This window comes from Symphalangus syndactylus, chromosome 15, assembly GCF_028878055.3.
Source record: "Symphalangus syndactylus isolate Jambi chromosome 15, NHGRI_mSymSyn1-v2.1_pri, whole genome shotgun sequence".
NCBI classification, from domain to species: Eukaryota; Metazoa; Chordata; class Mammalia; order Primates; family Hylobatidae; genus Symphalangus; species Symphalangus syndactylus.
Genome location: NC_072437.2, coordinates 84,379,160 through 84,396,146, shown reverse-complemented (window position 1 = coordinate 84,396,146; position 16,987 = coordinate 84,379,160). Strand labels below are relative to the sequence as shown.

Here is a 16,987-nt window from a genome sequence, read left to right as displayed (position 1 = left end):
TTTCTGCTGTTCAAAATAAAAGCTCCATTTATTTTTCACTGCTACAAAGAATGTGAAATGGTTTAACAGCCCCAGTACAATGTAAACCCTAACTGTAATAAGTTGAGTTTGGACTCTATAAAAAGAATAAAAAAGTCACCAAAATAATTCTACAATTGCAAGTTATACATTCAAAAGAATATTATTCTTTGAAGATCCATTCAACTTTTGATTTGCTCAATTATGCCATGCTTTTAAATTGTGTAAAACTAACTGTGAGGATTAGGAGACAGTGTGCAGCTCAATATGAGGTCCTCAGCGTGTAAAATAAGTCTCCTGGCAGGTCGTCACTGAAGGCACAGATGAGGTGTGCCTAGACTCACCTCCATTCCTCCCAGGACACACCTGAGACCGTGGAAATGAAAACCTAGCCAGGGGCCTCAGCCCAGAACTGATCACATTTGCTTAGCTCCAAACATGAGAAGACCAGCCATTTGAGTTTTATTTCATATAAAATTTGGCTCTCCATAAAACACTCACTTAACCCTTGTCACACTCAAGCACTTTCTCAAATGGCTTTTTTTCTATGGCCCATTCAAACTGCCAGGAAACCATTACACCTGGCCACTTGTTACCCATCAATCAACCTGCCCCAAGAATGAAAAACATTTCCTTTATTAAAGAATCATCTTTGTTTTTCCTATGGGTGCCTTTTTTGCAAAATATACACAAGTATAACCTCTACTGTTGTCAAAATGCTTTACTGGAGAACTCAAGAACATCTGAGTTCTCTACCAGCTCTTACTTAAAGTGTCTGAATTCTTTATTAGCACTTGCTTAAAAGCATGAGTAGTAAGTGTAGACTAAATACCAAAGAGTCAAAAATATTAAAACAAAGAAAGACCTAAAAGAAGGAAGATTAGCAACAGAACTTCAAATAAATGGAGAAATCAGAAGAATCAAATTTTTCTATACAGAGTGCTTCCTTTTCAAAAGCAACCATTATTTTGTACATTGCTATAATTTACTTTTGTGAATAAACTAATAACAAATTAAAATAAAATTGGTAATATAAGCAGAATGCTTTCTCAAAAGACTTTTTAAAAAGTAACTCCTGACCACTCATGCAAGCCTTGAAATGACCACTCTGTTATGTGAGTAAACACACGGAACCTACCAGACTCAGAAAGCAAATGAGGATGTCTCAGAAAGGAGTCACTTTTCCAGAGGCAGGCTGCCCCTTAATTCAGCGGAGCACCAGGAACCACTGGGGCCAAAGGGCAGCTATTTTATCTTCCTTAGGTAAAAAAAAATCAATAGAGTATTTCTTCCCCGCTTACATGCTCCCACCACCTTTTTCTTCTTTGCTCTGATTCAAATGAAGATAGGATACCCACTACTGATAACACAGACTTAGCTGATTCACTGAAAACAAAGCTACAAACTCTGGCCTCCCCTAGCTGTAGATGCCAGGATTTCGGCTCAGCAGAACTGACAAGGATGTGCACATTGATAATGCATACACTTAAAAGGTTCAAGAGAAAGCAATGAGTTATTTAGTGTAAGAATGGGCTGAGGTTTTCATTTACCTGATCGAGGCTTCAGGCCAAATGGAGCTGTGCTGTTTGTGGTAGGGGAGACTGCAGGGGAGTTCTCTCTAATCTGTGGTGTTGGAAGGAAAGGAAATTAGGAAAAAAATAAAAGGAAAACAGAAGAACTATGTATGGTTTTCTGTGTTCAAGGATTGTATTTTTTTTTTTTTTTTTTTTGCATTCGCTGCTGTGTGATGAAGTCTGGCTAAAAAAATCACTTTGTAAAGATGTTAAATGGCATAACTAACAGAATGTTGTTTTAGAGTGACCCACTCAATTTGTTTTGTCCATTTTAAGAACATTTTACAATTATGTGACACTGGCAATCCTCTTGCACAGCTGTGTGCCTGGGTGCATGCACACACACACATATATCCACTTATATCCAAAAGACGGCACATCTGATGAGAAAACAGATGATACTGAACTCAGTAATACTGAATCACACACTGAATCATTTATGGAGAACAAGACATTCTAAATGTTTCCTATTTAAATAATCTTCATTCTGTTTTCTTGTAAAGATGTTCCCACATTCGGTTTTTAAAAATATATCTCATAAAAATTAATCTTTAATTATTAATAGGATCAGATAAAGCTATGATAGCTAATGAGAGTTAGATGGATTCCCCCCAAAGACTCAATTAATTAATTAATCACAAGTCTTAGATTATATATTTCTGTAAAAGATATTCCAATCCAGCCATCAAGAAACACCTCACCTTCCATTAATCTTCAAGAAACTTACCTCATTTGGAGAATACTGGCTCCCGTTACTCTGTAATGTTAGATCACTTTGCACCTTAAAAAAGAAGAAAAAAGCATGGTATGTTCCATTAGACTGTGAAACTGTTGAGGCAAGAACTGCATCTTTCTTACTGCCATCATGTCCCTGGTCCATAGGTGCATAATGAATATCTGTTGAATTAATTAGTTAGTATGTTCAGTAACTAAGTAGACCATACTCATATGTTCTGAAAAAATGCAGCTGTATTCATAGAAAAATACATTTAAAAGTATTATACAAACTAAGATAAAGAATTTTCCAGAGCAAAGAGTTCACTCCAAAATATCTGTGGATGTCAGCTTACCTTGCTAGGTGACCAAGCTGCCTGCTGGTTCCCATCCTCATTTTAATTATGATTTTTAGAAATGGTTCAAGGTAGTACTTTCTAAATATGCAGAATCACATTGGGAGCATTCAATAAATACACGTCTGGACCCCAAATTAACTGAGAAAATCTCATGTTGTCAGTTCAACATCAGATTACTTTGGCAACTACTGCTTAAGAGAAAAAATTATGAATTTTTTCTGTCATAAAATGTGCAGGATTTATAACTGGTCATGGAGAAAAGTCAAGATGACATCCTGATTTCCAGCAGGAATGACTGGGTAGATGGTAGCATCACTGAATACCACGGAGAACACAGGAGCAGTTTAAGAAGAAGTTGATAGTATCAGTTTAGCTATATAGAGAAAGAGAAATTTGTGGGGCATGGAGACAAAATCTGAATACTGGGGTACAGAGGGGAACTTGAGGCATGAGCTACAGATTTCGAAGTTATTATTATTTATGGGGTGGCTGAGTCCACGAGGGTGGCCAGATGGTCCACAGAGACAGTGAAGAAGTTGAGGAACAGTGGCTGACAGCAAAATCTTGTAAAACCAGCATGAAAGGGACACACAGAAACAAGGAGCCCACAAGGGACACACTCTAGTTTCTTACCCAGATCTGCCTTCTTTATAAGGTAGTCAAGAACCCCCTGATCCTCCCTAATAAAAAATTGGGCATTAGCTCATATAAACACCTTCATATATGCCACCCAATTATTGTACATTTAAGATGCCTGTTCCTATTCATTGTTGAGGAGTGCTATTTAAAAATCTTCCCACCTTTGACATAAATCCAAGAGGAAACCATACTTTTAGAATAAAATGTCACTAATATCCCTATCCAATTCAATGGCTTTGTTAGAGCTGCTAACAAGTAACTTCAGGTTTGATTCTTTCTATAAGCAATTCTTTCCTCTTGTTTGTCCTATCGTCTCCCAGACCCTTCCCCGTTCGATATTATTTATGTATGAGCCATGCAATTAGCAATTCTTCCTGCATGGATGCCAGTGCCACCCACACTTGATGTGGACAGTCACCTAAAGTATGTTTAAAGTCAGATCACGTGATGTGCCGATTACAAACCGCTTCATAATCCTGGTCTCCCCTTTCCGTGTGGCTCACACAGAGCTGATTCCCCACAGCCATGGTGTCGTGCTCAACACAGCCTCCTGGCTACAGGGCCAAACCCAAAAACGCCCAAAGTCTAAGTTTACTTTCCTCTCCTTAAACTCTACCCCTTCCCCAGTGTCCCTGAGCACCTAAAACAAGCTCAGGACTGCAGACCATCTTATTTTTTCTGTAAATTTTTCAACATCTAAATCTTACCCCCACAATTAAAAAAAAATTCATTAAACTGAGGGCAACTTCATAGCCTTCATCTTCCAGTCCTTTACACAAAAACAAGGCTGAATCTAGCACAGGCACTCAACAAATACTGGCGAATTAATATAGGCTATGCTGAAAGATGTTACTTTCTGCTTGAATGAGACAGAAGAAAGAATATAAAAATAACCAAATCATAAGGATCATATTTTAGCTCTGCATAATCCTTATCACTGGCCCTGTGAATTCACTACTCTCTTTTCTTTTCCTTGTGACTTCCTTTTTCCATCAGAGCCAGCTATTCCCCCTCTTTAAAATCATAGAGATGTGTCTGCCAAGGACAGATAATTGCCCTACAGAAGGAAAACAAGGAGTGAGAATTCTTTATACCAAATACTCCTCCTTCAACCAAAAAAGAAAAAAAAAACCTTATGTTAAAATAACACAAAACATTGTAAGTTGGAGATAGAATAAAAGTATCTTTTTTTTCTTGAGATTTTCTGTCTTCTAGGGACTCCCAAAATCATGGACACAGGTATATAGGCATTTTTAAAACTCTATGAGAGTGAAAGTTCAAAGACATTTTAAGTAGCATGCAAAAATAAAGGTGCTAAGGAAGGTTGGACCTGGTACATTCTGTGAGTACAGAGGAGTAATACAATCTGCCCAATTAGAGCAGAAAATTCACTCTGGAGGCAAATGTGCAGTAGCTGGTGGGGAGGCCCTCACAGCACTGAGCACAGGGCCTGTACAAAGCTGCAGCTCAACACCTACAGGCTTAATGGCCTTGGCTGACGGAACAAACAGACTCATCATTAGAGGGAAAGCTGGGCTGGCCCAACTGACTGAATGACTGATATATGACTTGGAAGTCAAGTTTCCTACTTTAGGAGAATATTAGGCTTTTCCACATAATATAATGGTAGCAAGCATGGTTAAACTTCAGGAAAAACCCATGAAGCTTTGTGAGCATGTGGAAAGTGTCAGATGATTTTCAATTTAGACAAACACAAGGAAATGAATTTAGAGGAACATAATATACACTTTACCTAAACTATGGAGTGTTTGCAGCTATCAGTTAAGTCCCAGAGATCTGTACATCAAATAAGCAGTACACTGAAATTTTGCTTACCAAAGCCTAATCCTTATCATCTAATTTCCTATCTCTTTTCCTTTCTTCTTCTCTCCCTTCCAGGAATCCTCACTAACTACTCACTGTGTACCAGGTACTGAGTAGGGTTCCACTTCGAGTGAGAATGCAAAGTGTTTGTGCTATGCAACAAGAAAGACAAACAACAGGAGAAATAGAGAGGAGATCAATAAGTGGAAATCCATTTTGAAAATCTAGAACTGACTGCAAAGATATAGTTCACCTCTGCTGATGGGAAAATGGGAGGAAGCTCTACATAAAACAGTCTTGGGCTGATATTAAGGAAATGTGACATTTAAACATTCCTTCCCAAACCACCAAAATGTTTAATAACAGTAGCAATTTCTAATAACCATTGGAATTGGGTAGTTAGTAAATCAGCACACGTATTGCTATTAGATTAAAAGACGGGATGAGGCTAGGTGCAGTGGCTCACGCCTGAAATCCCAGCACTTTGGGAGGCTGAGGCGAGCGGGTCACCTAAGCTCAGAAGTTTGAGACCAGCCTGGCCAACATGGCGAAACCCTGTCTCTACTAAAAGTACAAAAATTAGCCAGGCATGGTGGTGGGCACCTGTAATCTCAGCTACTCAGGAAGCTGAGGCAGGAGAATTGCTTGAACCCGGGAGGTGGAGGTTGCAGTGAGCTGAGATTGTGCACTTCAACCTCGGTGACAAGAGCGAGACTCTGTCTCAAAAAAAAACAAACAAAAAAAAGATGGGATGAAAACTAGACCTAGACAAACCTATGAACTGGGCTCAGTCTATATTTAGTATATACTCATCCCTTATTCCTTCCATACCCATTCACATTACTGGAAGCATTGCTCATGCACACGTAAGTATCATGGCTGCTCTTCTTCTGCCAAGATCTGCTCTGAAGAAAAGGTTTGAGGCAATCAGGCACCACTAAGGTGTGTAAGCGTGACAAGACTTAGTGCTGCCACTAGTCTACAGCATGAAGACGCAATATACTGCAGTGGGAAAGCAGGGCCAAGCCTTTTACATGTAAGTGACCTGGCCAGTCACTTGACCTTGAGCTTCAAATCCTGCATCATCACTCAGGCATAACTCCCACTTTTCACTTATACCTTAACTAGAATGTAAATTCATAAGTCTAGGACCTCTGTGTCTTTAATGCTACTTTCTCACTGTCCAGAGTGGTGCTTGACACATGGGAGGCAATCAACGAATATTTGTTGAAGAAATGAAATAACGATAACTCATGTAATATACAAAGCACATGGTCTGGCATGTAACAATACTTCCTTTTTTAAAAAAATTCAGGAATATATACATCTTAGAAGACAAAATTATTGGAATGACCATCCAATCATGTATTAAAAATGGAGCGGATATATCTTTATTCCAGAAGTTTTGTGTCTTTCTTGTGCTCCTGAAATCATGCACACAGGTGGCCATCTATTTTACTGGAGTCAAAAGTGGGTCTGCAGCTGGATGCTAAGATGGTCTTGAACTATCTCGTCACAGACTGCTTGTTAGTTGCAATGGAAAAATAAAACAGCAATCACACGGTGGAGAAATGGAGTTATATCTTGATTGGGTGATCAAATTAACATCACCAAAGAGGGAAAGATGGACATAGTGTGGCCCCAAATGTGATGCCCTGAGATGGTCACATCACCTGTGCATATTCAAAATCAGAATGCAGAAGTTCAAACTGATAAGGAAACATCAGACAGACACAAAATGAGGAACATTATATTAAAAAGGAGGAGGTTTGTGTTCCTCAAAATTTCAAGGTCATAAAAATCAAAGAAAGGTCATGGAAATGTTCCAGATAAAAGAAGGTTATAGATACCTGACAATAAAATGCAGTATCTGCAACCAAACTGGATCTTACACTGAAAGGAAAAAAATGCTCTGAAGAGCATGATTAGATTAACTGACAAATTTGGAGGATGGATGATAGATTAGATGAAAATATGTTATCACCATGAATTTATGAAGATGATAACTGAAATTGATTGTGTAAGATAAAAATCCATATTCTTAGAAAACACACACTAAAATGATTAGGGATAAAGGACTATGATTGTGTGTGTTTCAGAAAAAGAACTGTGTGTATGGAGAGAGAAAGAGAATAAATATAACAAATGTGATAAAATGTTACTAGTAAATCTGATTTTACAAGATTGGCATTTTTGCAAGCTTTTGTAGAACACTGCAAATTTTTTTACAATCTTTAATAAGTTTAAAATTATTTTCATGTTTAAAATTATTATTACAGGTGTGAGCCACCTGTAATCCCAGCACTTTGAGAGGTTGAGGAGGAAGTATCGCTTGAAGCCAGCAGTTTGAGACTAACCTGGGCAACAAAGCGAGATCTCATCTCTCGAAAAATAAAATTAAATTTAAAAAAATGATTTCTAAATAAGAAGCTAAAAAAGAGGTTAAGTCTGCACAGAACCAAAATCAATCTCAAAGGAAGAGCTTGATGAAATGGGTCCAGGGGACACTGCAAATAAAAGACTTTCAATGTCCCACTATTGGGTAATTCAGTGATGCCTCCACCCAGGGAAGAGGCGGTACAGTAATTCTGTTTAAAGGCCACACCAATAATAATAATAGAGAAGTAAGCTAATAGCTAACATTTAGGTACCCTATATTATGTGACATTTTCTGAGTCAAAATTCCTAACTCGATCTTTACAATAGGTATTATTATGATCCCAGTTACAGTAATGAATGTTTAGAGAGGTTAATTAAGTTCCCCACAGTTAGCCAGTCTTTGAGATGGGACTGATAGCTAATATAATTCCAAGTCACTGCGCTTAACAATGAAACCACACTCTCTAGCAACATGGCTTTTCCTTTTATATTAATACTTCCCTTTTCCTTATTTCTTTAACATAGAGACAAAGTTAAGAGTGTGAAACCACTTTACTACAGTACATGTGCAAACACCTCAGTGGGCCATAAAGTGTTTGTACGCAATCTTGGTCCCTAAATTAGCCATCCTAAATCCATTCAGGAAATGGGTTGTAGCCTGTGTTTCATTCCCATATCATCAGCTCAAACTTCTCTCTCTAATCCTGGGGTAACATTCCGGCTTTAGGACATTCTAAGCTCATCTCTAGTTTTATGTCAAAACTGCTTTCTTTACAGCCATCCAAATTTCACTCCATGTAACTCTACTGAACCCATCCTTACCCTGTCTTCAAATATCCCCACCAGTTTCTCTTCATGATATTCTCTTAATCCTCCTTGACATTCCCAAATCATTTGTTCTTGTCTTTCAGGTGTTTTCTAGCTAATTTCCATCTGCCATCTGGCCAATTCCCAGACCTTTTCTTGGCTCTAAAATCTACAATGAATGGTCCTCCTCCAGGTTCTGACACACAGGCAGATTCCCTATGTATTTTAGTTGCCATCACTTGACTCAGCAAGATGATCTGAGGTAAAAAATCTACAGAATCTAATAGAAATAGCCAACTCTCATCCTTAACAGAGGGTGAGGTATAGTAGAAAAGCAGAACTAAAGAGGCAAACGTATAAACAAGTTGAAAAATGTGTCCTGAACAAATCTGAATATTGGCCTCAATAAAGATGTTTCACTCCCTGACAAATCTTTACAGAATGTGGTGGCCAGTATTCCATGGCAATGGAGTTCTGGTGAATCCACCAGCAGCCTTACCTCACACACCGGAGATGTCTCCAGCTGTATTTGACCACTGTGAGAACAAGGAAAGAAAAAAAAAGATATAAAGTGAAATTTACAGAATAGAAATGTCAATGTATTATGAAAAGAGAAAACATAATTTGTTATAAAAGGCAAGCATACTTCAGTGCAGAATCTTGTAATTCTAAGGCTTCTGCTGATCCCATAGGATATAGGTTTAAAACACTTCTCTCTGTAATATCTGTGCTTAATCTAAAGAGTAGGAAAAAAAGATATTAGTAAATTTATTAAACTTTTATTTTTAATAAATTCTATTGGTCTTATTTAGTTTAAATTTTTAATTTACTAAAAAGTTATGTTTATCTTTAGGATTAAGTGAGGAAAAGTTTATGACAGAAATTTCAAAGTGCATGGTATCTTCCCACCATATGCCAAAATATAATATTCCACATGCTACTGGTAATACAATCCAACTTGTTTGTAATATAATAGTAATTTCTAATAAAATCAAAATTTTCATAGGTAATATAGTATATACTAAATTTTATTTTAGAACTTTATGAATTTACAGAAGCAAGTCAAGTTGCTGAGAGTATTACATTATAGTATATGTACCAATAGCATTTGGTTTTAATAGGGAGATACACACTGTATCTCTCACTTAAAAACTCATAAGCAATTTGATATGCATTTTTACTTCTGAAATAGTCTCACATAGTTTCTAAATGTCTGCCATTTTAAGAGATGAAGATTTTTTCTTCTTAAAGACCTATAAAGCCAGGAATTTCTGTAAGTTATATAAAATTTACAAAGTCATCTTAAACAGGGATGCGTTTATATTATAGAGGCCTATGAAAATGCTGTCAAACTAACAATCAGAAGGCCTTAAGAGAAGAAATCAAGATAAAGACAGAACAGCAATAGCCAACTAAATTTTCTGATGCATAAAAGGTAAACTTTTAAAATTTAATCCCACAATCAATGGCTTAACTAAAAAAGAAAAAGTTCCTGGATCTACGAAATGTGAGGTAAAAGAAAAAACACAATGTGTATGTAAACTTTTTTATTACTAATATTCAGCCCCAAAGCATTTAGAAATAAATGACATCTTCAAGTGTCCTCTCTATATCCGAAACAAAATCAGGGCTTTTCATGACGATTACACTGGCTCACAGAACTATTATAAAATTAGATGTCATATTATAATAATTATTTCAGGATAAATAACAATGATCTAAAGCAGCCAAAGTAGTGGATTATTTTAGAAAGAAAATGAAAGAATACATATAAAATTTTACAACATAATATTTTAAAATAGTGCTCCATAAAGATGCGAATCAAGTGTCACTTGGAAGGTTAGTTGGGAATGTTTTCTTCCACTATCTTAATATTATTTCCTTCCATTTTTAAGTATTTCCTTCTTAAAATCCATCTTAATATATTTCCTTCCAGTTTTTCTAAATTCCCTGCACAATTGGTACCTAATTCTATCTATATAATTGGGATCAAACATTGTGCGTTTTTACATACTTTAAAAAAGTTATATACTTTTTTAAAAGTATAAAAGCATTCTATATCACTAGAAACTTTAAAAAACATTATATTGGCCACATCACATTCTGTCTTATCAAAGAGTATAATATACTTAAAGTATCCCCAAATTGTTAGATAATTTCTTTTTCCAAATATTTGCTACTAAAAATACCTATCCCTCATTCTCTACCCCAAATTCCCCAAATTGTTCATGTCTTCTTGTCTCTTAGGATAAGTTCTTAGATTTCACTCCAAAGTTTTACATGTTTCTAGACTTGGTTACATACTAAGTTACTTCTAGAATGGTTCTGCCAATTTACTTCTCCACCGGCAGTTTATGTATTATTTCAAATCCTCATAACCCTAAAAGGTAGGTACTTGTCACCCCCTCTTATAGATGAAGAAATGGGATGCAGAACTCATACAACTTACCCAAGTTAACTGATGCTGCGGCTATGTTTAAAAAGTTTCCAGCTAATTCAAAGTCTGTTCTGTCTACAAGCCACCCTACTTCCTGACTTGTTATAATGAATACATGCACACGGGTGCACATGCCTACATGTACTAACATACATGCATGAACCACCATACACACGCATGCATACATGTAAACACACATACAGGCTCTCCTGTCCTTTTTCCTGCCCTTTCACTAACTGCCCTGGCTCAGGATGTAGAATTCGGCTCTTTGAACATACCTTGATTAGGTGCCTATGCCATGAGCCAAATGTAAGGGAGAATTAACAACACGAATAATAATGTGTAAACACCATCATTGCCTTCCTCTAAATATAAAATAAAATCTCAGCTCCTTAACAACATCCAAAGCCATCGCCTGCATCATTCTACACTGTCTCTGGTGATTCTCAGTCCTGGCTGCACATCAGAAGCACTGGCTGACTCTAGTCCCCAAAGGAAGTGCCTGGTATCCGTTCTGAAAAAGTTCCACAAGTGATGCTGAAGCACACTAGGATGGAGAGCCTCTGTTCTGCCTGAGATTTTCCCAACCTGGCTCCATTCATTCTGACCTTCATGCCTTTACCTAAGCTTTTCATTCAATCCAGAATTTCTCTTTTTCTTGAAATTGGCAGTCATTAAAGGTCCAGGCCATTATCCTATCCTTCAGGAAGACCAGTCCCCCCATCTCCCCTTTTCCTGGGGTTGGGCACTTGCTCGAGTCTATCCTTTTTACCTCCACTTGAAGCACTTGAATCAATTACAGTTATTTATTTATTTGTTTGTTTTATTATTATTTTTTTGAGACACAGTTTCACTCTGTCACCCAGGCTGGAGTATGGTGGCACGATCTCGGCTTGCTGCAACCTCTGCCTCCTGGGCTCAAGCGATTCTCCTGCCTCAGCCTCCTGAGTAGCTGGGATTACAGGCGCGCACCACTATGCACAGCTAATTTTTGTATTATTAGTAGAGACAGGGTTTCACCATGTTGGCCAGACTGGTCTCGAACTCCTGGCCTCAAGTGATCTGCCTGCCTTGGCCTTCCAAAGTGCTGGGATCACAGGTGTGAGCCACTGTGCCTGGCCCAATTACACTTATAAAAAACTTCTCAAGGCAATCTCTATCTATTCTAGTTTAAATTCTCAGAAAGCAAGAGCTGTGTCTTGTCCATCTTTACATCCCCCAAGGTACACACTGCAGATCTTCCCATACTCCAAGCACTCAATTAATGTCTGCAGAATTGAAATGCTTTTCAAAGCAATTGCAAAAGATTTCCAGCTGTACTAAACTGATCCACCACTATTCTTTCAGGGCCAGACATCACAGGTGGTATATTCTCATCAGCATTCTGGGATATACTAACTACGCTTTTCATAAATTTGCAGAACCCAGCTAGGATTGCTGCATGTGATTCCCGTGTTCATCATATTATAAGACCACATCAGCTGGGCACGGTGGTTCACGCTTGTAATCCCAGCACTTTGGGAGGCCGAGGCAGGCGGATCACGAGGTCAGGAGATCGAGACCACAGTGAAACCCCGTCTCTACTAAAAATACAAAAAATTAGCTGGGTGTGGTGGCGGGCGCCTGTAGTCCCAGCTACTCAGAGAGGCTGAGGCAGGAGAATGGCGTGAACCCGGGAGGCGGAGCTTGTAGTGAGCCGAGATTGCGCCACTGCACTCCAGCCTGGGTGACAGAGTGAGACTCCGTCTCAAAAACAAAAACAAAACAAGACCACATCAGTTTACCAAGTCCTCTAGTTCTCTAGAGATCATATAGTTATTACCTGATACATGATACCTGCTATTGTTTAGCTGAAAAATATTTTGTCCATGGGAATTCCATTACCATTAGTTAAGAAATCAAAACATATTATCCACATATCCACTGCATGTAGTGCCTATTATTGATCAAGGCAAATTCAGATTTTAAAATTATCCTGTATCCCAAATCTTTACAAATATATTCTTCAGTTAACATATATTTGGCACTACCCCATATAAATATAGTACTATTTGATATACCAATTCTTTCCTTTTTGGAAAACATTTTCTTTATATTTTTTATAAATCAGGGGTTTAAACTTTAAGCAATATAAAACATGCACTTTTACCATATTTTTGTTTTCTAAGAATTATACCAAAAACTCCCATATGAATTTCATGAGGAGTGAATGAACTCAATAAAGGGTGGTGAAAGGGAAAATTGATCTCACTCCCTCCAGAAGTTTGACTCTTTTACCTTTGCATCTTGGGAAAACAGGCAATAAACATGACTTTTCTTTGTTAGTAGCTGAACTGGGCCAAAATCGTCTGTGTAGGTATTTTAGGAATTTAGACAATGTACTCCACACATTAGTATGCATTATTTACACATGAAACCTGGACCAAGGAGACATACATACCCATTGGGATCTTGCAGCAAATCTACTGCTTCTCTCAGCTGCTCGATCATTGCTATATCCATGTCCTGATCTTTGGATGAATTTATTCTGTAACATGAAACCAAGCATAAGAATGAAAACGATCAATACAACATGAATATCATCTAATTTCTTAAAAAGCAAACTTACAAAAATCCATCTAACACATGAAAATGATTTCCACAGATTCAGTGTTATGGTGAAAATGTGTTTGTACTTTGTGGGGTGGGATGCCAGAGCACGGTGGGAAGAGCCCAAGTAGGGGAAGCCCAGCTCTGCTGTAAAGCAGCTCACATAAGATTTTCATGCCTGTGCACCCCTAACTGCCCCTGTGCACAGTCCGGCAAATGGCCTAGATGAGAGGCTCTCACCATTGTGCTTTACTGAGTTCTAGGGGGTTGCACGGAGGGGATCAGCTGGCTGAGTCTGTACTACTTCTGGGCCCTTCAACTCCTGTTCAACCAGTTTTATTACTTTCATGCATATAGGGTTTCAGTGTGAGACAGTGTTTCTCAGTTCAAACTCTAGACGCAGCAAAATCATCTGTGGAGCTTAAAAAACATGCCAGGCCCTATACGTCCAAGCGGGTCTGACTAGGGGTTCAGCATTTTATAAAGCTCTACAGATAATCCTTGTTTACAGCCAGGGTTGAAAGCACTAGGTATGAGATTGAGAATGGAGTCTCCAAAACTTTATATAGTTTAAAAACAACTGCCTCTTTCCCTATGATTCTCTGATTGTATAATCAAGCTAGGCCTCCGTGGCTCTCAGCAGCATATCCAGTGAGTAGCTGGTAATACAGACAGTGACCAGAGAGGAACTTTCTAATGTTTTTAAAGGGCAAGAGAGATTTGATCATGGCAAGCCCTTCCCACTACAGAATGTAAGCCAATGACTTTCTGTAAGGGTAAAAGTTTTAACAATGGGATAAATCCTCTCTAAGAAGAAAAACCCTACAAGGTATGATGGAGAGTCCACACCTGCCTCCCAGATTATAGAAATAAAAATCCTGGGAACAAAAACTATACTCTATGCCACAGAATCCAAACTCAATTCCCCTGGACGTGGTTCATTGTCTGATGGGATCACACACCCCCTCCCCTGTAAATCTTGCTAAATAAATATTTATACACAGTAGAGTAGAAGGATTATCTGTCTGGTACAAGATTCTTTGGGTTCAAATGCTGGCCCTCTGTGACCTTGTGGCAAGATAATCAATCTCTCTGTGCCTCAGCTTTGTCATCTGTAAAATGGGGAACAAGAACAGAACTTATCTGTTAGGAGTGTTGTAAAGATGAAATGAGTTATGGCCTGTGAAGTATTTAGGACAATGCCTGGCACATGATGTTGAATAAATGGTAGCTCTGGCAGTTAGAAGTCTTGGGACCAGAAGCCTATGGTGTTCTCAGATCTTGAAGGGGATGACTTGGGGTAAAGAAGATCAGCGCTACAGATCACTTCAGGTCCACCTGTTGGCTTCTTCAGGCAATTGTATGGATGGTAGGACCTCCAATCTAGAAATTCTAGCTAATTCTCTGAATCACATTACTACCCACAACCTCAAAACAAATAAGACTCAAGGCCAAGGACGAGGTGTGTACTGCCCAATACCATGACAAAAAGCATCAGACAGAGAAAAACTGGCAACTTCTTATCAATATTGTCTGTAAGAATATCAGCTTGCCCACAGAAAAGTAGGTGAAAATTCTATCACAACAGAACGGCCAGACTGCTTGCAAGTGGATTTTAGAGTGATGATGGCTTGTAACCGAGGCCTCGGCACTTACATGCCCTCAGTTTGCCAGTGCACATCCTCTTCTATCCGTAACAGCTCTTCACAGTCTTCTGCCCTTGCCTGTGGACAAAACACACAGGGTTCCTGAAAACCACTGGCTACTCAGTAGTCAGGAGCCAAAACCTGCCCAGCCCATGTTTATAACAGCGTTATTCACAATAGCCAAAAGCTGGAAACAATCCGAACAGCCATCTATGGAGGGATGGATAAACAAATCTGGTATGTACACACACTAGAATATTACTCAGCCTTAGAAAGAGGGAAATTCTCATGCATGCCATACACACAGATAAACCTGGAGGACATTATGCTACGTGCAATAAGCCAGTCACAAAAAGACAAATACGGTACTGATTACACTTATATGAGGTGTCTACAGTAATCAAATTCATCCAGACAGAAAATAGAATGCTTGCTGCCAGGGGCTGCCGGGAGGGAACGAGGGAGTTATTTAAAGCGTACACAGGGTCAGTTTTGCAAGATGAGAAGAGTTCTGGAGACAGGCTGCACAACGTGAATGTAGTTAAAACACTCCGAACTACATGTACATTTAAAAAATGGCTAAGGTGTACATTTTGTAAGTATTTTCCCATAATTAAACATTTTTAAATTAAAAAAAATGTGGCCCAAGACCACAGCATCTGTTAACTTATCATCAGAAATTTAAAGCTTTACTGGATTTCCTATTGCCCTTTTAGCACCTCCTTGTATTGAGAGATCCCTCTCCTGTGCTTGTGAGTCACCTGTGAAGATGCATCCTAGTGTTTGTGAGAGCAGGGATGTGTGTGTGAGTGTGCACGCATATGCGTGTAGTGGGGAAAAGAGAAAGTATAAAATCCTTAACAACAGAAAAGTGCTTCCGATTGCATCTAATAGTTTTTATGTGTACAACATCCGGAATTCACTCAAATATTCTCCCTGCACCGTCACCCACCTTTTCCCAAAGCGGCAATGTAGTGACACTGGCTATTTAGAAAGGCATGTACCACCATGAGCCTTCCACAGGCCTCCTTGCACGTTCATCTCTGACACAGAGAAACGCTGCTTTAACCCAGCTGATGGCTAGAATGAAAGCCAACCTGAACAGGGCTACATTTCCCTAGCTAGGAGAGAACACCGGCCAAAAGGACCATTTTTGGTGTCAAGGTTCTGGCGTATCATTAACTAACTGGGGACCAGCCAGTCCTCTAGATGTGTTGTTAGGACAAGACTTTTCCCGAGGACATGGCTAGCTGCCCAATGCTGGACTCTGGCTGGGAACACACTTGGACTTTTCCTATAGTGATTATACTTTTCATGTACAATACAGTCAATGTATAAAAGACTGTGCCACTCTCCACACTCCAAGTGACAGAAAAATTCATGGGTAAAAACATACTACCAGAAATGACCAAGATGACGTGTTCTTACTTCATTTTGTTGGGTTTCAACCATAGAGCAATGGGTATTTCTTTTTAATTTTTTGTTTCAAAACTAAAAGTACCCAATAGTATAAAATGTCTCTTTTTTTCAATAGGCAAAACAGGCATACTGGGTTGCTTTTGCTAAGTTAAATGGTTTTACAGGTGATCCTCATTATCTGTGGATTCTGCATTTGTGAATTTGCCTATTCACTAACATGTATTTTTAGTCCCAAAACCAGTATTTGTGGTGCTCTGGAGGTCATCTGCAGAGTGGCAAAAAATTTGAGTCCCAGGATGTGTATGTTCCCAGATGAGGTGGAATAAGGTGACACTCTGCTTTCTTCTTTCAGCTCTCTTATTGTAAATAAGTGTCCTTTTTCATAGTCTAGTTAGTGCCATGTTTTCACACTGTTTTTTGTTGGTGACGTCACTTTAAAATAGTCCCAGACATAGTACTAAAGTGCTGCCTTATGTTCAGAAGCCCAAGGAAGTTGTGATGTGCCTTACAGAGGACAATACGTGTGTTAGACAAGCTTCCTTCAGGCATGAGTTACTGTGCTGTTGGTTGTAATGTTCATCA

The 16,987-nt window shown here is 38.6% G+C and overlaps 1 protein-coding gene across 6 annotated transcripts in view; it reads right to left on the bottom strand.

Moving 5' to 3' along the window:
- LRCH1 (leucine rich repeats and calponin homology domain containing 1) overlaps positions 1-16,987 on the bottom strand; it is a 209,249-nt gene that overhangs the window by 46,883 nt on the left and 145,379 nt on the right. For all 6 annotated transcript variants that reach the window (XM_055244617.2, XM_055244615.2, XM_063619095.1 and 3 more), the window contains 6 exons: positions 14,997-15,064; positions 13,192-13,278; positions 8,961-9,050; positions 8,814-8,850; positions 2,320-2,373; positions 1,569-1,641 (listed from right to left, as the gene is read on the bottom strand). In XM_055244617.2, the coding sequence (XP_055100592.2) occupies positions 1,569-1,641; positions 2,320-2,373; positions 8,814-8,850; positions 8,961-9,050; positions 13,192-13,278; positions 14,997-15,064 (409 nt within the window). The remainder of the gene's footprint in view (positions 1-1,568; positions 1,642-2,319; positions 2,374-8,813; positions 8,851-8,960; positions 9,051-13,191; positions 13,279-14,996; positions 15,065-16,987) is intronic.